This window comes from Argentina silus (assembly GCF_951799395.1).
Source record: "Argentina silus genome assembly, chromosome: X".
Lineage (NCBI taxonomy): Eukaryota > Metazoa > Chordata > Actinopteri > Argentiniformes > Argentinidae > Argentina > Argentina silus.
Window position 1 is genome coordinate 1,358,701 of NC_139653.1, and position 17,855 is coordinate 1,376,555.

Genomic DNA, 17,855 nt, shown 5'->3' on the forward strand with positions numbered 1-17,855 from the left:
TCTCTTGCCTTGACTACTGCAACGCATTCTTGGCTGGGCTCCTCGCCTCCGCCATCAGGCCTCTGCAGCTCATCCATAATGCTTCCGCCCATCTGGTGTTCAATCTCCCCAAGTCACTGCCCTCCTTCACACCCTTCACTGGCTCCCGGTAGCAGCTCACATCAGTTTCAAAACCCTTGGTGCTCGCCTACCGGGGGGCAAAGGGAACAGCCCCTCCCTACTTGCCCCTGTTTCTCTCCTGTAAATAAATACATTAAAACAAACATTTAAAAAAAAGTAATCTTCTAGTATTGTGACTGCCCCTGGTCCTAGCAGAGATTACTTTTTCTTATGATGACTGATGGATAGAGGATTCACTTAGAGAAATGGATTTGTTGTAAGTCGCTTTGGATAAAGGCGTCTGCTAAATGCCATAAATGTAAATGTAATGTAAATGAGCACAAGGCTAGCACGATCCTCTCCACACGCTCCTTGGCTGTCTGAAACCCTGCAAGCTTATAGATTAGGGCTCTGGGCAGCTGAGAGGAAATGGAGTAAAACCAGCCTCCCTGATGACCTAAAACCCTATTTCTCTCTCCTCCTCAACTACACCGCATCTGCATCAGCTTCTAAAGCTTCTTACTACCATTCCAAAATTCAATCCTCTGCCTCTGACCCAAGGAAACTGATCTCCACATTTTCCTCACTCCTCAACCTCTCCCCTGATGCTATACTAAAACTTGTCACAACCAACCGGGCAACCACCTGCCCTCTTGATCCTATCCCCTCACCCTTTCTCCAATCCATCTCCAAAGACCTCCTTCCAGCTCTGCACTCTCCTGGTTTGCATCCTACCTGGCCGATCGCTCTTACCAGGTGACGTGGAGAGGGTTGCTGTCCTCTTCACGTGCTTTCACCACTGGGGTCCCCCAGAGCTCCATCCTCGGGCCCTTACTGTTCTCCCTTTATACCAAATCTCTTGGCTGTAATTTCCTCACATGGTTTCTCCTACCACTGCTACGCTGATGACACTCAACTCTTTCTCTCTTTCCCCCCCTCAGGTGGTGGCAGGTGTCTCGGCAAGTCTTGCAGACATTTCTGCCTTGATGTTAGCCCACTACCTCAAGCTCAACCTTGACAAGACTGAGCTGCTCTTCCTCCCAGGGAAAGCCTGCCCTCTCCAAGACTTCTCCATCACAGTTGAGAATTCCATTGTGACCTCCTCCCATACAGCTAAGAATCTTGGGGTGATCCTTGACAACCACTTTTCCTGTGCGGCGAACATCACAGCGACAGATCGCTCCTGTAGATTCTTCCTCTACAACATCTGAAGGATACGTCCATTCCTCATGAGAGAAACAGCACAAATCTTGGTCCAGGCACATCTCCCGCCTTAACTACTGCAATGCACTCTTGGCTGGGCTCCCCGCCTCCACCATCAGGCCTCTGCAGCTCATCCAGAATGCTGCTGCCCGTCTGGTGTTCAATCTCCCCAAATTCTCTCATGTCACCCCCCTCCTCCGCACCCTTCACTGGCTCCCAGTAGCAGCTCACATCAGATTCTACCAGATTCTTCCGACTGCTGTCAGGACTGCAGAGTCACTACCTATCTTCCACCGTAGACTGAAGACCCATCTAGACTGTCCCTCCTAAGACCTCTTCACCCCCCGCTACCCCTCTGTACAGTTCCTCTACTGTTAATAATAAAAAAAATCCTACCTTTTTCTAGCATTATGACTGCCAATGGCAGGTGGTCCTAGCATAGATTGTTGCTTATGATGACTGATGTATAGATGTAAAATGTAAATGTAAACTATTTGTGATGCCTTCTAGAACTACTGGGAGGCCTTATAACAGGGCCTCATCCGGGACAAGGGTGGAAAAGGGGGATGAGGAATGAGGCTGTCCATAGTGGGATGATTAGAGGACAATCGCCCAGCACAGAGAGTAAGACTTTGCTGGCTTAGTGGCTTAGCCAAGCCTGCAAACACACCACAGTCATGTCATTGAATCAATGGCCTAGGAACAGCAGGGCTGTGATTGTTACTTTTGGTCACTTTTTATTAATTATTATTGAATTGCTGTTGCTGCTGTTGTTGAATGTGGAGCAAGATCCTAAAACATTTCACTTTGTCTCTTACAACTGTATGCGATATAAGTGACAAATAAAATTTGACTTCATTTGATTTGATTTGATGAAGTCAGGGTAATTTGGTTTTTGACCTTCCATTGAAGCACCTTCAGAAGAGCCATCTCCTCTCTCTGTGATTCACCCTCAATCATTCTCCATTGAGACTAGTTTGTGAGTTATTTCTTTATTGCTTTAAAATCCCATTAATATCCTGGGTCAATTTACCGAAGGGTCCACCAAAGGGTCCAATAATTCCAATCAATCAATGAATAATTCATTATCATTCATATAAGATTCATATAAGACTTGCAATAAAATGTCAGTAACAAACAAACCTTCAAGCAGAGCGCAACAACATCAAACCCTAGATGTATAGAACAGTTGTTTACAGGAAGCCCCTCCCAAAAACTCTCTGACCAACAACCCAAACATATCCTTCTTACATGCTGGGAAACCTTCAGAGGACAAAAAGCTTATTCTCTGAACTAGTCCACAATCATATCTCTCCGCCACAGTTTGTTTAGATTCCACATATCTATATTCTCAAAACATAGTTCTGACGCAAAGGCTCCTCTTTGTTGCCGAGTAGACTGTTACCAGAGATAACTTGAAATAATCGAAAAAATACGTCTGTACAGTCCAGTTTATACAATTATAATAGGCATGTGTAAAATAACATGTAATTGCACCAAAATGTAAAACAATTTATAAAAATTTGCTAATTGTGAGTTATCAATGTTTAAACGACAAGCTGTTTTAAGCTTTGATGAAGCCACATTGGTGCTGAGCTAGCCAAATAGCTCTCTATGTTAGCCAGTTGTAACGGTGGTTTCAAGTGGACCCAAGTGCAGAAAGGAGGCAGGACTCAGAGTTGCAAAAATCTAATGTAAACTTTACTTGGTACTCGCAGGGAAACACAGGTACATCCATAAGCGAAAGCTCAAGACTGAACAAAGATAGGTGAATACACCAGGCTTATAAAGCTGGGTTAAAACAAGGCACAGATGTAGCAAATAAACTAAATGAGGTGAATAAGAAAAACAACAAAGGAGTATCTGGCAGCCAGTATAGGAAGCAGCAGGATGAGGAGGATTCCTCACACCAGTCATGACAACAGCATCAAAACGATCATATAGTTAGCTCGCCGAGGCAGCAGCTGGCCAGAGCCTTCCGACCGTTTGTAAATGTACCATGGGGTTGAGGTAGAGGTATTGTGTATGGGTTAGACATTATGGCTATAGTACATTATTAAGGGTAACGTAATTAATAGTAATTACAATACAATACATAAAAACTAGCAAATACAATTAAAAACTTAAAAACCAACGAATGAGTTATCAATGTTTATAATGTAATAATAAACTGGTTATAGATGATTTATTTAACTAATTATAAACCTATAATGGGTACATTAATGTAAAGTGTTACCATTTAAGCTGTGCACGTGTGTTTTTTATACAGAGACGCTAAGTGTGGCAAAATCCAGTGCCAGGGAGGTGCCAACCGGCCTGTGATTGGCACGAATGCAGTCTCCATAGAAACAAACATTCCACTCCAGGAAGGGGGCCGGATCCTGTGTCGGGGGACCCACGTCTACCTGGGTGATGATATGCCAGACCCTGGACTGGTATTGGCTGGCACTAAGTGTGGCGAGGGCTTGGTAAGGTACCGACTGTACCAGGAGGTGATGATAATGTTGTCAAGCAGAGATAACAATTAAAGTTGGAGATAGAGATAGAGAGTGTACAGTCACCAATAGAGTTGCAAAAAGCACATACCAAACCAACCACCCTCATTTTTAAGCCCTCCATGAGGTGGAATCATCAAGGAGCCTAGGGATAAGGGTATTATATAGGACCAATATGTTATTGGGCCATTGCTATCATGTTGAATTGGTCATATTACTGGAACATATGCTTTACATTAATGATCAAGAAATTATTTTAAACTTCTACAGAACAACATCATACCAAAGGTATAATAAACCTCCCTGTCCCACAGATGTGTCTGAATCGTCAGTGCCAGAACATCACTGTGTTTGGGGTGCACAAGTGCTCAGCCAAGTGCAGTGGACGAGGGGTGAGTGTCTAGTGTTGTATGTGAACGTTTTGTGTTCAGTTGTGCATAGAAGTAGGAGTTTCTTTTCCTTTCCAAGGTACTACATACCTTGCCTGGTTGACGTGCAGACCCACGTGGTACACAGCGTAGGTCACAGGTATTTATTTACGTCCTGAACAGTAGTGTCATTACCCTAATATTACCACAGCATCCTCTTGACATCAGCGATGCCTACAATAATAGGACTTCACAACAGACCCTGCTCTGCTACACATTGAACGAAAGTGTAGTTACAGTACTGCTAGAGTTATGGCAGCTACTCCCACACTGCAGGATCAATCTCCATCACCCAAGAGAGGTTAAATTAGTCCTGTTTAATGGTGTAATTTATGTTCTAATTAAATAGCTTTCCATCATCTTTTGGCATTGGGAGTGTGGAAGTAGACATCAGCAATGGCATCAGCTGTTGTCTTGAAGCTAACACCACTGCTAGCCAAAATGAAACCACTGTTTGAATTTCCCATAAATAATGCAAAGATAAAGCCTTTTATGTTTAATTTACTTTGTTGTTTAGTTTTATATTGTATTCACGTCTTTGTTGTTTTGTTAGGGAATCAAAGCAGACCCAGGGCCAGATTATGGTTAGCTTTTGAACAGCTGCATTGTTGCAACATAAACAGAGGTGAACATAAAACAACAACATTAAATCAAAGTTGAAGGAAGAACTTGCCATAGTCTTCCTTTACTTTTATGTTTTTCTTCTTTCTTTGGATTGCCATTCTAACTTTGGATTTGATGTTTTAAGATTGGCAGACATACATTGAGATAGTTGTTTTGTCATTAGTGTATGAATTTATCTAAAATGAGCTATGAATAATTATTATAACTACCCCTAACCCTAACACATCCATACATCTCTCCTATGGTCTCTCTTGTAAATGTGATTTTATCTCAATGTGGCCGGGATAAATAAAGGTTACATGAAATAGTAACCCACACACACACACACACACACACACACACACACACACACACACACACACCTTACATGAGGTGGGGAGTCCAAGCCTTCGAGGCAGGGAGAGCTCTTCAATGTCTGTCAATCCCAGCCACACACAGACACAGACCTCCCTACAGCTGACAGCTGGGCCCCATTATCCCGCTAGGGAATTCTGTTGGATCCCGATTAGAAAACGGGGAATGTCGTATTGTGGGGATGGGCTGCCCCCCACATGTTTTCTCCATTATCATGTTTGTCACAGCCCAGCCTCTGGCCCCCTGACCCCCTGGGCCCCACGGGCCACATGAAGCCTGAGGGTGGGAATGATAGATGAAGTGGTGTGTTTGGAGAACTGATCCTTTGAGATGTGGGCTAGGATCCTATTACTGTATGTGTCTTTTGATGCAGGCCTGTGGTACAAATTAATGAAGCACTGATAGCACACAAGCTAGAGGCAAATACAGTGCTAGCTAGTAATGTATGTACAATAATATGCATCAAATAAATGTTGGGTACGAAAATGTTGTTGCCACGATGCGTGAGTGTGATCTATCGGTAGAGGAGGACACACACACACACACACACACACACACACACACACACACACACACACACACAGACACACAGAGACACACATTGGTCCAATACAGGCTATATATTAACAGCTTAGTATTGTAGTGTATCAATGTGTGCTGTAGTCTGAATGTTAACAAGCATGCATTGTGACTATAGGTGTGCAACAACAAGAAGAACTGCCACTGTGAGCCTCACTGGGCCCCTCCTTTCTGCGCCACAGCAGGCTTTGGAGGCAGCATTGACAGTGGACCAATGAGACTGGCAGGTACAGTGTGACGCCTCCCACTTTACAACTCATGTTACATGGACAGAGAAACAGCAAGTTAACTTGTGATACAGTGCCGTCCATAAGTATTGGAAAGAGGAAACATTTTGTCTTCTTTTAGCTCTATACTGCAACAGTTTGGATTTGAAATCAAACTATTAATAAGGAGATATTCTCAGCTTTAATTCAATGGTGTTTTCTTTCAGATTGGGTTAGAAATTACAACATTTTTAAACATACTCCCCCTATTTCAGGGCTCCAACAGTATTGGAAAAAATCCTATAATATCTAAATAAAGCACTCATGTTTAATATTTCGTTGACAATACTTTGCCTGCAATAACTGCCTGAAGTCTGCGACCCATTGATCCCACCAGTCGTTGGGTATCTTCTCTAGTAATGCTCTCCCATGCCTGTGCTACAGCCATTTCCATTTGTTGTTTGTATTGAGGTCTTTCTGCCCTAAGTTCCCTCTTTAGCAAATTAAATGCATGTTCAATTGGATTTAAATCTGAAGATTGACTTTGCCACTCGAGAACTTTCCACTTTTTGGTCCTGATAAACTCCCTAATTGCTATGACAGTATGTTTGGGGTCATTGTCTTGCTGTATGGTGATGCGCCGTCCAATGAGATTGGAAGCATTTGCTCGTACTTCAGCAGACAAGATATTTCTTCAGAATTCCTTCTGCTGCTGCTGTCAGCAGTTACATCATCAGAGAAGACAAGTGAGCCAGTTCCAGTGGCAGCCATACATGCCCAAGCCATAACATCCCTCCATCATATTTCACAGATGAGGTGGTATGCTGGGGATTTTGGACAGTTTCTTTTTTTCTCCACACTTTACACTTTAATTCACTCTGGTACATCTTTGTCTCATCTGTCCACAAGACCTTTTTCCAGAACTCTGTAGGCTCTTTTTGTTTTTTTGTTTTTTTTGATGGAACACACCTGACTAACCAGAAACACCTGTCAAGCCAATTTTCTGAAAATGGGGGACTATGTATAGAAAGGATTGTCATTTGTAAATGGTGAAACATATCTGAAAGACCCCCATTAAATTAAAGCTGAGAATCTCTACTTCAACCTCATAGTAATTGTTTGAATTCAATTCCAAATTGTTATATAGTATAAAGCTAAAAGAAGACAAAATGCTTCCTCTTTCCAATACTTGGACGGGAAAAGCACCTTAAGACCAGGGTCTCTTTTTCAAGTGTGTCCTGAATATGTAATCTAAACGCATCACTATTTACATTAGGTTCCATTAAAAATACATTTAAGTTTTTACAGACAACAATCATTTGTAACAACAACAAGCCTCCACCAAGAATTCGATAATCAAGTTTCAATGGTCCAGTGAAACTAAGGCATCGAGTCTCAGTGTATCCTGCCGGTCATTCCATGCCCTAGGAGCACAGTGACTAAAGGCAGTTTTACCCAGGTCAGAGGAGACATGTGGGACTCATGGACTAACCACTCTTGAGACCGCATCTGATAAGTGCTGGATCTCCAGGTAATAAGTCAAGTAAGATAGCAAGATAGTTATGTATTTATATACATACAAAAGGGTCCTTCTAGCAGTTAGGGACAGGCACCCCACTGCCTGATATAAAAGACAGCTATGAGTATGAAACTTATGACCTGTAATGAAACAAAGTGCTGAATGATAGACTGAATCTAACTGTTTTAATATAGAGGAGGTCACATACATATAATAATAATAATAGTAATAATAATGTCCCCATAGTCAAGGACTGATAGGAACATTGATTGTACGATCTTCTTTCTACTGTCAAGTGACAAGCATGACCTATTCCTATCGAAGAAACCTTAGCTTTTTCATTAACTCAACAATATGTGTTTTAAATGATAAGTTCATGACAGATCTTAGAAATAATGGCCTCAGATTTGTGAGCCCTAGCAAAACGTATATACTTAGTTTTGGTTGCGTTCAGTACTAATTTGAGGTCAATAAGTGCACATTGAATGGTGTCAAAAGCAGTCTGCAGGTTAGACGATGCACATCCACAGTGGAGGCTGTCAGAAAAGAAGAGTATTACCCACATAGAAATGCAATTTACAGTCCTTAACTAAGGCGCCAATATCATTTATATACAATGTAAACAATAACAGACCCAAAATAGAGCCTTGTGGCACTCCCTTTGTGACCTCTAGAAATTGTGACTGAACATTGTCAGCATTTAGCAGTTCTATTTATGAGGTAATTAAGAAAACCACTGACCAGCATTCTGATCTAAACCAACTGAGGACAACCTACTTACTAACAGTGAATTATTCAGTGTCAAAAACTTTGGTTAGATCAATAAACAGGGCAGCGCAATGTTTTCTCTTATCACAGTTACAACAATATCATTGACTACAAGGGATGCAACTGAAGTAGTACTGTGTCCCGGCTAAAGGCTGATTAAAATGTGTTTAGTGTACCATTCTTGGACAGAAAAAAGAGAAGCTGAGAATTTAAGGATTCTAATATTTTGGAAATGCAAGATTGTTTGGATATTGATTGATAGTTATCTAGGTCAGAGGGGTCACAAACTTTATCGAGAGGAAGCACATGGGCTGCCTTCCAGTCTTGGGGATAGCATCTGAGATAATAGTAATATAAAAAATATGTGTCAATGATTCCGCAATCATGGGAGCAGAGAGCTGAAATAGGCATGGATAAAGCAGATCAGGGTTTGGCATTTAGCACATCACACATAATGGAAATTCCAAAATTGAGTAGGATCACCAGCATTATCTGTAATAGCACTTAGAAAGTAGCTTGATTTAGCTTTCTTAATTGAGGAAGTGCATCTATTTCTTCACTGTCTGAAAATCTGCCAATCAGCTAGTGAGTCAGTTTTTCTGGCCTTGGCCCAGCCTTGGTTTCTCAACAAAGGTCTATTTGTCAAGATGATAACAGTAACTTAATTGTCCCTCCTAAAGACCTCTTCATCCCCACTACCCCGCTGTACAAGTTTCTCTCCTGTAAATACATTTTACATTTGCATTGTGATTGCCAATAGCCCCTGGTCCTAGCATAGATTACTTTTTCTTATAATGACTGATGGATAGATGATTCACTTACTTAGGTAGCTTTGGATAAAGGTAGCTTTGGATAAAGGTGTCTGCTAAATGCCATAAATGTAAATGTACATTTATCTGGGTTCTTCAAATTAGGATGTGTTGGTTACCTGTGACAATTGGAGACTTGCGACAACCAGTCTAGGTTTACATCCCCCATTGTTAATACTTCAGAATGTGCATAGGAGGATAGTAGTTCAGATAAGTTATCAAGAGCACTATCATGAGCAGATGGTGGGCAATCCACTCCTATCACAGACAGCTCAGAGTTATTCCCAAAACACACACTTAAACATTCATATTGATTTGGGATTTAGGACAGCAGAACAGGTACAGTAAAACAGCATTTGACAAAAATAGCCACACCTCCCCCTCTCTAAATATGGTATACCTATTTCTGGACACATCCTTGTCATGCACTGACAAATTCAGCCATATTTCAGAGATCATAAAAATGATTCGGTTTGCCTGCTGAGCCCATATATTGATGAAGTCCATTTTATTTATTAGGCTTCTGGCATTTAAATGTAGTAGTCCAAGCCCATTTTTTATTTTTAAATCGTCTGGTGTTTCTATGGTGGGTAACTCCCCTGAGGCATAGACTTCCTGTGCTGAAACAATTTTATTTTCAGTCTATGAGGGAAACGGATTGGGGTTACCTTAAGAGGGCCAGGACTAGTGTCTCCTCACCACTTTAACACCTACCCTATTGTCCGATAGGATCAGCTCCTCTTCTGTTTGAGTGCACTCCATCACGCTTGAAAGAAAGGTGGTCTCTCCCAACACAAGTGTGTTGCATCTAGTGCATAGAGTTTTAAAACTAGAGAGCACACTCCACTAAATGTACTGTGATTATATAGGTGGCGCCATGTAGTGACCTTTCTTTGTCTTCTGTGATTGAGTGGGCAAATCAAATGTTTCTAGTGCCTGCTATGCTGGAGTGTAGTATCAACTCAGCTCTATTGTCTCAGGTCAGTCATTCATTGCACCTGAAAGCCATTTACAATCTACAGATATACATATTGAAGAAGACCATATGTTTATCCAATTGACTGATGTCTTCCCAACTCATAGGAAGTCCCACCGAGTTGACAACATGGCGCCCCTCATTCTGTCACAAATGCAATGAATAGGAAAGATAACAGGTGCTTACGCTCTCTAGTCTAGTGTAACATACAGTTCAGTACAGCAAAATAGGTTTTAGTTTGAGCCTTCTCCTTTTCACTCTCTTATATAATTCCATACTATCTTTACCTTACATTTCTTGCCATTCAACAGTAAAGGCATATTGAATGAAGTATTGGAAATGCATTGTAGTGTACTGACTACCAACTTGGCATTCCCTTGACCCTCTCTGTTTGTGTCCTGTGTCTGCTGTGCTGTGCCGTGCTGTAGATGTGCGTGTGTGTGTATTAATGTGTAATGTGTTGTCACATGTGACGCCAGCCGACAGAAGGGTGGTTACCGTGGTGATCTTGGTCACTTTCCTCAGTCTATTGTCCGTGGGACTGGTGGTGTTCCTCAAGAGGAAGACTCTGGTCCGCCTCCTCTTCACCAACAAGAAGACCACCATGGAGAAGCTGAGGTACAGTTGGACTCAGATAGTTCTCTCTTCATGTACGATAAGGTGTGTACATGTATATGTAAGGTGTGTGTGTATTTGTGTGACCTGTCATTAGTTATCAACATGTAATTCAAATCTTATCCTGGCAGCACTGCAGACAGTAAGCAACAGATTTTCACACATTTTACTTTAAATTAGCTCATATGATTGGAATCCTCCTGTGAACATTGTTAAAAGATAAGTTTATATGCTTTCTGGTTAAAGTATTTACAACACATGGTTTGATGGATGGCTGAGGGATACAACAGGAAAAAACAAGTCATGAATTCCTCAGGTCCCTAACTGTATGTCAAGACTTATTCTGAAGGCACACAGTGCTAGACAGGGTTCTGCATCATGGTCCCATCTTTCAAAGATGATATGTTTTGGATTTGATGTGTTGACAATGGTATCCTTGGATCAATGGTTTCCAATGTTACTGCAGTTGTTACAGATTTACTACACTGGTATACAGCACCAAAGTACACCCCCGCACAGTACTCTATGACTTCACAGAGTTGCTGCTCCTGACAGTATATAAATGAGTATATAAATGTATCCTCTCTGTTGCCATAGATCTGTTAGGGTCAACAGGCCGACCAGCCCTGCCCGGATCCAGTCCATGTACAGGGGGTCCCCACAACGCAAGCCCCCAGCCAAGCCGCCAGGGAGCAGCATATACAGAGTGGGTCTTTCTCCATCTACTCATCTCCCATTCTCTGTCTCCCTCTCTCTAATTATAACCATTTGTATACATAGTCACACTATTTCAGGGCACCAATTGATTCTAGGCTTTGCATTTGCCTTTGGAGTCTGTCAACATGAGGACCAAAGAGACATCAATGAAAGTCAATGAAGCCATTATGAGGCTGAAATATCCGAAACATCTATCAGAAACATAGCCTAAACCTTAGACTTACCAAAATCAACAAATCATCTGTTGGAGTAAAAGACAAAAATGCTTCCTCTTTCCAATGGCAAGTTGCTAGTAGTCCCATAGCCACACTTAATGATATGACAAACCATCACTGTTTTATGCAACAGGCAGGGATATGGACTTAGGAAGAGCTTGTCATGGGATATGGACTTAGGAAGAGCTTGTCATGGGATATGGACTTAGGAAGAGCTTGTCATGGGATATGGACTTAGGAAGAGCTTGTCAGCAATCGTTTTCCCTTTGTTTCCATGCGTGCATGTCACACACCATTAGATTTCTAATGCAATCATACTCTATTACAACCCCCACCACAACACAGTATGGATTGAACAATATGAGAACTGCCTGCTTTTCCCAACCTATTAATTCCATGCTTATTGTCACAACAAGATGATGGAGTAGTGGATAATTGATTTCTCTCCCTTGAAGCAATGTTAATGAGGATGGTATTGGCTGGAAGATGATTGGAAGATGGCTGAGAAACTTTATTTGAGAGACTGATATTTTAATAAAATGTGGCCCTGCTCCTGATAAAAGACTATGTTTTGAGGAGTTAGTTGATTGATTAAATTGTGTGCGTGCGTGCGTGCATGCCTGCCTGCGTGCGTGTGCGAGCGTGCATGTGTGTGTGTGTCTGTGGACTCCTGTATGTCTCCCTAGACAAGGCAGGCAGTTTGCTGTAATCAGGCTGTTTGTGTTGTCACAATTCTGTGACTGTCCAGATGTCCAGCAGTGTGTGTGTGTTTGTGTGTGTATGTGTGTGTGTATGTGTGTGTGTGTGTGTGTGTGTGTGTGTGTGTGTGTGTGTGTGTGTGTGTGTGTGTGTGTGTGTGTGTGTGTGTGTGTGTGTGTGTCCGAATGGAGGAGTAACAGTTGTGCAGGACAGGTGGTCTGATTCTGGCTTTTACAGTCGCCTTTTGTCCGATTAACTAACTGTCTTAACCGTTTTTATAACTGCTTATGACATCTGTAATCTCTATGACAGGTATATATAGCAGAGGGTTTAGGTTGAGTTTAACCCTGGGTTCTTACTGTAAACCATCTATAGGCAATTTGAATTAAAGTTGGGAGACAATATAGGAGCAAGGAGAAGAGGAGGACGAAGAAGAGGAGGAGTAGAAGGCGGGAGTGAGGAGAAAATAGGCCTATATAGATCAAACCTCACAGTGCTCATGTGTTCTTTCTCCCTCTTTATCCCCCTCTCCCTCCCCCTTTCTCCCACTCTCTCCCCAACAGCCGTCCCACCTGAGTTCTGAGCCCCTACTGCCCCCACACAACTTCCATTCTCACAACCTGCGTCAACTCCCCCACTACCAACCTGTCCACATCAGCCACCCCATGCCCATCTCTCTCAGCGTAAGCCAGCCCATCCTGCCCACCCTGCCCCCTGTACCCCCCCACCACAGGGCCCTGCCCGCCCACACCATCCTCTCACCACCCCGGGAAACCCCTTTCCACAGTCTGCCACGACAGAGAGCCTGCCAGATGGACGAGGTTAGTATGCAGACATCAGACATCCTCCATGACTACAAATACCATATAAATGCAGTTTGGTTATATTGCGGTTTTCTTGGGAACTGATTTTGCTCTGGGTCAGCACAGTAACAAGTAGACACATGAATACACACGCAATCCATGAAATTGACAGTACCTATTGAAAAAGGAGTCCAACAGGTACTTACTCATACTGTACATTACACTTGGCTTGTGTCTCAACATCCATACTAGTATCTAATAAAGTGCATTCTTGGCTATGCATACTGTACTAAAAAATATGCTGGTACAGTATGGACTTTGGAATACAACCAGTGGAGGCTGGTGGAGGTATAAATCGGAGTACGGGCTCATTGTAATGCATGGAATGGAATGAGGAATGCTATCAAACACGTGTTTGATATCGTTCATCATTCCATTCCATACATTACAATGAGCCCGTCCTCCGATTTATACCTCCACCAGCCTCCACTGAATACAACATCAATCTAGATGATACACTCCTGCATTCAACTTCTTCAACAGAACCTCACTGGCCCAGTACTCCATATTTAGATCAGAGTTTTGCTGAGCCAGCAGGGTAACCCCCACTACAACCCACCCACAGCGGTCACGTATGATACACATGGTTGAACCACTCACATAATGGGCTAATAATCAATTTTGTGTTATGTTATTGAACATTACTAGGCTCAGACTTGATGTCCTTCCACAGACACAGACACACACACCTAATGTTTGCTGTGTTTAATGTCTCCCATACTGTAACTCAGTGCCCTCTAGTGAGGTGTTAGTGTCCTCTTTAAAATAACTGAATTCAGTCCTCTTTAAATGAACCAAGAGATGAAAAAAAAAGTACAAGAACTCAGTATTTTTGTATTCACACTGCCATTCTATTTGAATGAGGACTCAATTATGTGGCTGGTCCATTTCAGCAGTGATGAGGTCTCAGTCTTTCATTGGAACTCAGGCCAATTAACTGCTTTGCACCTTGGGTAATAACACATTTATTAAGCATATGACATATACGGCAAGCCCAGAGGTCCAAAAGAGTCATGTCAGGATAGGACAGAGCGGTTCCAATAACAGGTGGACTGGATGTGCTTTGTGCTCACACTGCACCCCAAAACCCGAAAGTGGACCATAAAGTTAACCAAACTCAGACCACCTCCCGAGATGGTCTCAGTTGAGTTGGCTTCAGAGGGGTCTGAGTAGAAGAACATGTTAGAGAACCTCTGAGGGCCCCAATTTGATCATGGGCATCAGCTAAATAAACTAAATAACTTTCCTTTATCTCTCACAACCCTTAGTCATAACAATAATTAACTGACACTTTAGTGTACTCTTACCTACATGCATTTAATTATCCAATTTAAATAATAATTATATAATTATAATACAATAATATTATAATTTTATAATAGAATTCTTTCTTGTTTCCTTTCTGTAAATGGCATCAAGACTGTATGGTTATGTTCATTCGCAACTGGTGCGCAACGAAGCCTCGCTTCCCCTTGCCACGGTCCTGTAGCTCCCTCTAGAGACCGAACGCTGCATGTCCCCCCACAATCCCTATTAAAGAAATGCACGGCTCCATGATTTAGTAATTGGCACAGAGAGCCGAGGCGATCAATATATGCAACATTGGTCATTCAATGTTTTAGGGAACATAGCTTACAGAATGTATTAATGCAGTATACACACAAGGCCCACTTCTACATATTTATAGAGGACGTGCTGGTAGTATGAGGGATTATCCCCAGCAGGCGACAACTGCTGTGCGTGTTATGATCAAATGACTATTTTCACCTTTTGGTAATTATTGAATGTGGAACGTCATAGGTGTTTGCAAACTCACCTTCGAAGGCCACCACCACTCCCATTTACTGCCCCACCTATATTGGTGCAAAGTTTGTTTTGTTCGGGCCAGACCCACTTTGTGGTGACACCAAATTACCAAAACGGTCTTTGCACATGGATTTAGTGGTGCTCAGCACTCTTTAGCGGAAGGAAATTGGGGCCCTGAGTTCACAAAATTGGCTGAAAGGGATCAAGTGTGAAAATACCCTACACTTCAGGCATGAATTCTCTTTGCAGGTCTTGTATTATGTCTGTGACTGACATTCATGGGGTCTTGAGTTGGAAAAGATAAGTTCTCTTCACGTTTTCATCCTTTTTTTTCTTTTTTTTTTTAAATCCCAGACCCAGATCCCATGCATAAGTACATCTAGTTCACACTCAAGTCTATGAAGATACGCTAACAATATTATATAAGCTACTTGGATAACTGCCTTGTTTGTCATTGGTAGGAGCGTGAGATGCCCAGTCCGCCCCAGAAGCCCCTGCCTGCCGACCCGCTGGGGAGGAGCTCTTGTCTCGGCCTCAGACTCTCTGAGGTGACGGTCCACATCCCTGGACCTCTCCCTCTCCCCATCCCCATCCCCACGTGCCCCAGCCCACGCTCGCGAGGCCTGTCCCGCTACCGAACAGGTCTGTGCTACGGAGGCCTGGCTGGCCTAAAATTCACTGGTTCATAATGAGCACTGTAGTTCATGTGGCAACGCAATATTAATATACTGAAGGTTAGCTCTGTGCTGTAATGATGTCTGCTGTTTTCCTGTTTCAGACCTGCACCAATGCTACCCCTGAGACTGCCAAAGACTCATTACATGAGCTGATCTCTCAGAGTTGCAATAGGACAGCTGAGACTTCTTTCTACAGACGAAGAAACAAATTGCACTACAACTCTTCAAAGCCTTTCAGACTTTAACTTGAGAAAGTTTTTAGGGAAAGGGGATTGCCTATACCTTGGTGCCTCTCAAAGGTGCGTTTGTTCTCGCTCAGGTACAAAATGAACAATTTAACTTCTATATTTATTATTACTGTGTGCACCGTGCACTCTGATCCGTGCGCTCTGATAAGACTCTTTTGACAGTAGCATTGTAGTGACTTGGACGATCTCAGTTGGTGATTTTTTCCAGTCAAGATCAGAACACTGATTGGTTTGCAACTGAATTATTGTTTTATTGTTTTTTTTTAAGTTATTTGAACTTTGAATAATCAAAGAGTGAAAACAAAAGTGTGCTTTGATAAAAAACAAAGTTGTTGCAGTCTCCAATGTAACTTATAACTCACTAGTTTGTGTATGATGGACTTTCTAATAGACAACTGTTTTCTTTCTTTACATTCCAAGACATCTACTCACTTCATATCAAAGGAGAAGTGTTGAACTACAAATGACCAATCGAAGTCAAGGAGAAAACATTAGAGTAGACTCTGTTACTTCAGAGATGACGTGAAATCCAGTATTTTGCATCTAATCTGTGTATTCATACTGTATTTATATTCGATATATCATGTTGTACCTTTATGGTGAGTTAGACGGGGTATTGGGCCTAAGTAAAGAACGGCCTTCAAGTGTTTCTCCACTGGTGAATTTCAACATGTTTACAAACTCACAAAGGGGTATTGGCTCAAGGCCGTTCTCTACTTGGGCCCGCAAACAAGAGGCGGCTGGATGTTGCGCACCACACCAAAGCGCACGTTAAAAAAAATGATGTTTTTATAATAGGAAGTCAATGTCTCCTTCTAATTGTGTATGGCTATATTCAACAAACAGTATTTTGGCTATGGTTTGTATGTGTTGCTGTGGGAGAGCATGGACTTAGAGAATATAGTTTTTTTCTCATCCAGCATTTGTCTTTGACTAGTTGTGAACAAGTTCAGACATTTCTACAGCTTTACCTGTGCTCAACATGGTGGTTTAATGGCAGTTATATCAGTTTGCCGCTAGTGACACAGGATGGAATAGACTTGGATCTGAATTGACCCCGGGCCATGTCCCCTGCTGTGTGCAGGGTTCCATTTGAAACAATGGGAGTGGCGGTAACAGAACGGTGCCGGAAACATTGTCACGCCTAAACCGGTTGCTGTTTTTGGGTGTCTTTATATACCCTTATTAGTTCATATTTGGAGCATACACTTGGAAGGATTATACTGTATTCACCCATTTCATAAAGAGCACACTCTCTGATCCAACACCAAATAATGCAATCTGGGTGTGTCAAAACGTGCTCGACCTAACACTAGGTACTTTAGTGTCATGGTGACTTCAGTGCTGCAAATAGTTCAAACCCTACATGTTTAATGTTATTTATTTCTCTTTTTTCACAATAGATCCACAAAAATAATAAGTAATTCTAGGTGGAAACTGCCATTACATCTGGCCTCATTGTGGCCATTATTCATCATTGCATTATGATATTAGAGTTTAGAGTATAAAATTTGTGATTTTTTCCTACCAGATAGATAGATAGATAGAAACTTTATTTATCCCAGGGGGAAATTCAGGTTCCAAGTAGCGTACAGACATAGGGGTATCACACATAACATACACATACAACATTAGCAGTATTGTATACAGGCGAGGTGCAGTTGTAAATGTCTTTGCAGTTAGGTGAGGTGCAAAAAGGTAAGGCAGACAGTGCAATTATAGCATTAAATACTAAAAACTAAATACGGGCTACATAAATATGGACTATTTTTAAAGTGCATTTTGTCCAGGCTGGTGGAGGGAGGTAGGGGCTGTGTATGAGGCCTAGCATAGCCAGTAAACATTGTAGTTAATGAGGTGAAACAGTGACATGATACATGATAGTGATGTGATACAGAGGGTGGAGGTTATGCAGAGAAGTCCATCTCTTTGCCCTTGATTGACATATTGTAAAG

At 42.1% G+C, this 17,855-nt stretch overlaps 1 protein-coding gene across 1 annotated transcript in view; it reads left to right on the plus strand.

The window, feature by feature from the left end:
* The window catches only part of LOC310823344 (disintegrin and metalloproteinase domain-containing protein 12-like), a gene marked incomplete at both ends in the record, with an annotated part of 146,657 nt that extends 130,881 nt beyond the window's left edge, over window positions 1-15,776 (plus strand). The window contains 8 exons of the mRNA XM_083696188.1: window positions 3,572-3,770; window positions 4,112-4,189; window positions 5,901-6,009; window positions 10,489-10,678; window positions 11,273-11,381; window positions 12,870-13,127; window positions 15,437-15,617; window positions 15,754-15,776. Coding sequence (XP_083552314.1) covers window positions 3,572-3,770; window positions 4,112-4,189; window positions 5,901-6,009; window positions 10,489-10,678; window positions 11,273-11,381; window positions 12,870-13,127; window positions 15,437-15,617; window positions 15,754-15,776 — 1,147 coding nt within the window. The remainder of the gene's footprint in view (window positions 1-3,571; window positions 3,771-4,111; window positions 4,190-5,900; window positions 6,010-10,488; window positions 10,679-11,272; window positions 11,382-12,869; window positions 13,128-15,436; window positions 15,618-15,753) is intronic.
* Window positions 15,777-17,855: the final 2,079 nt, after the last annotated feature.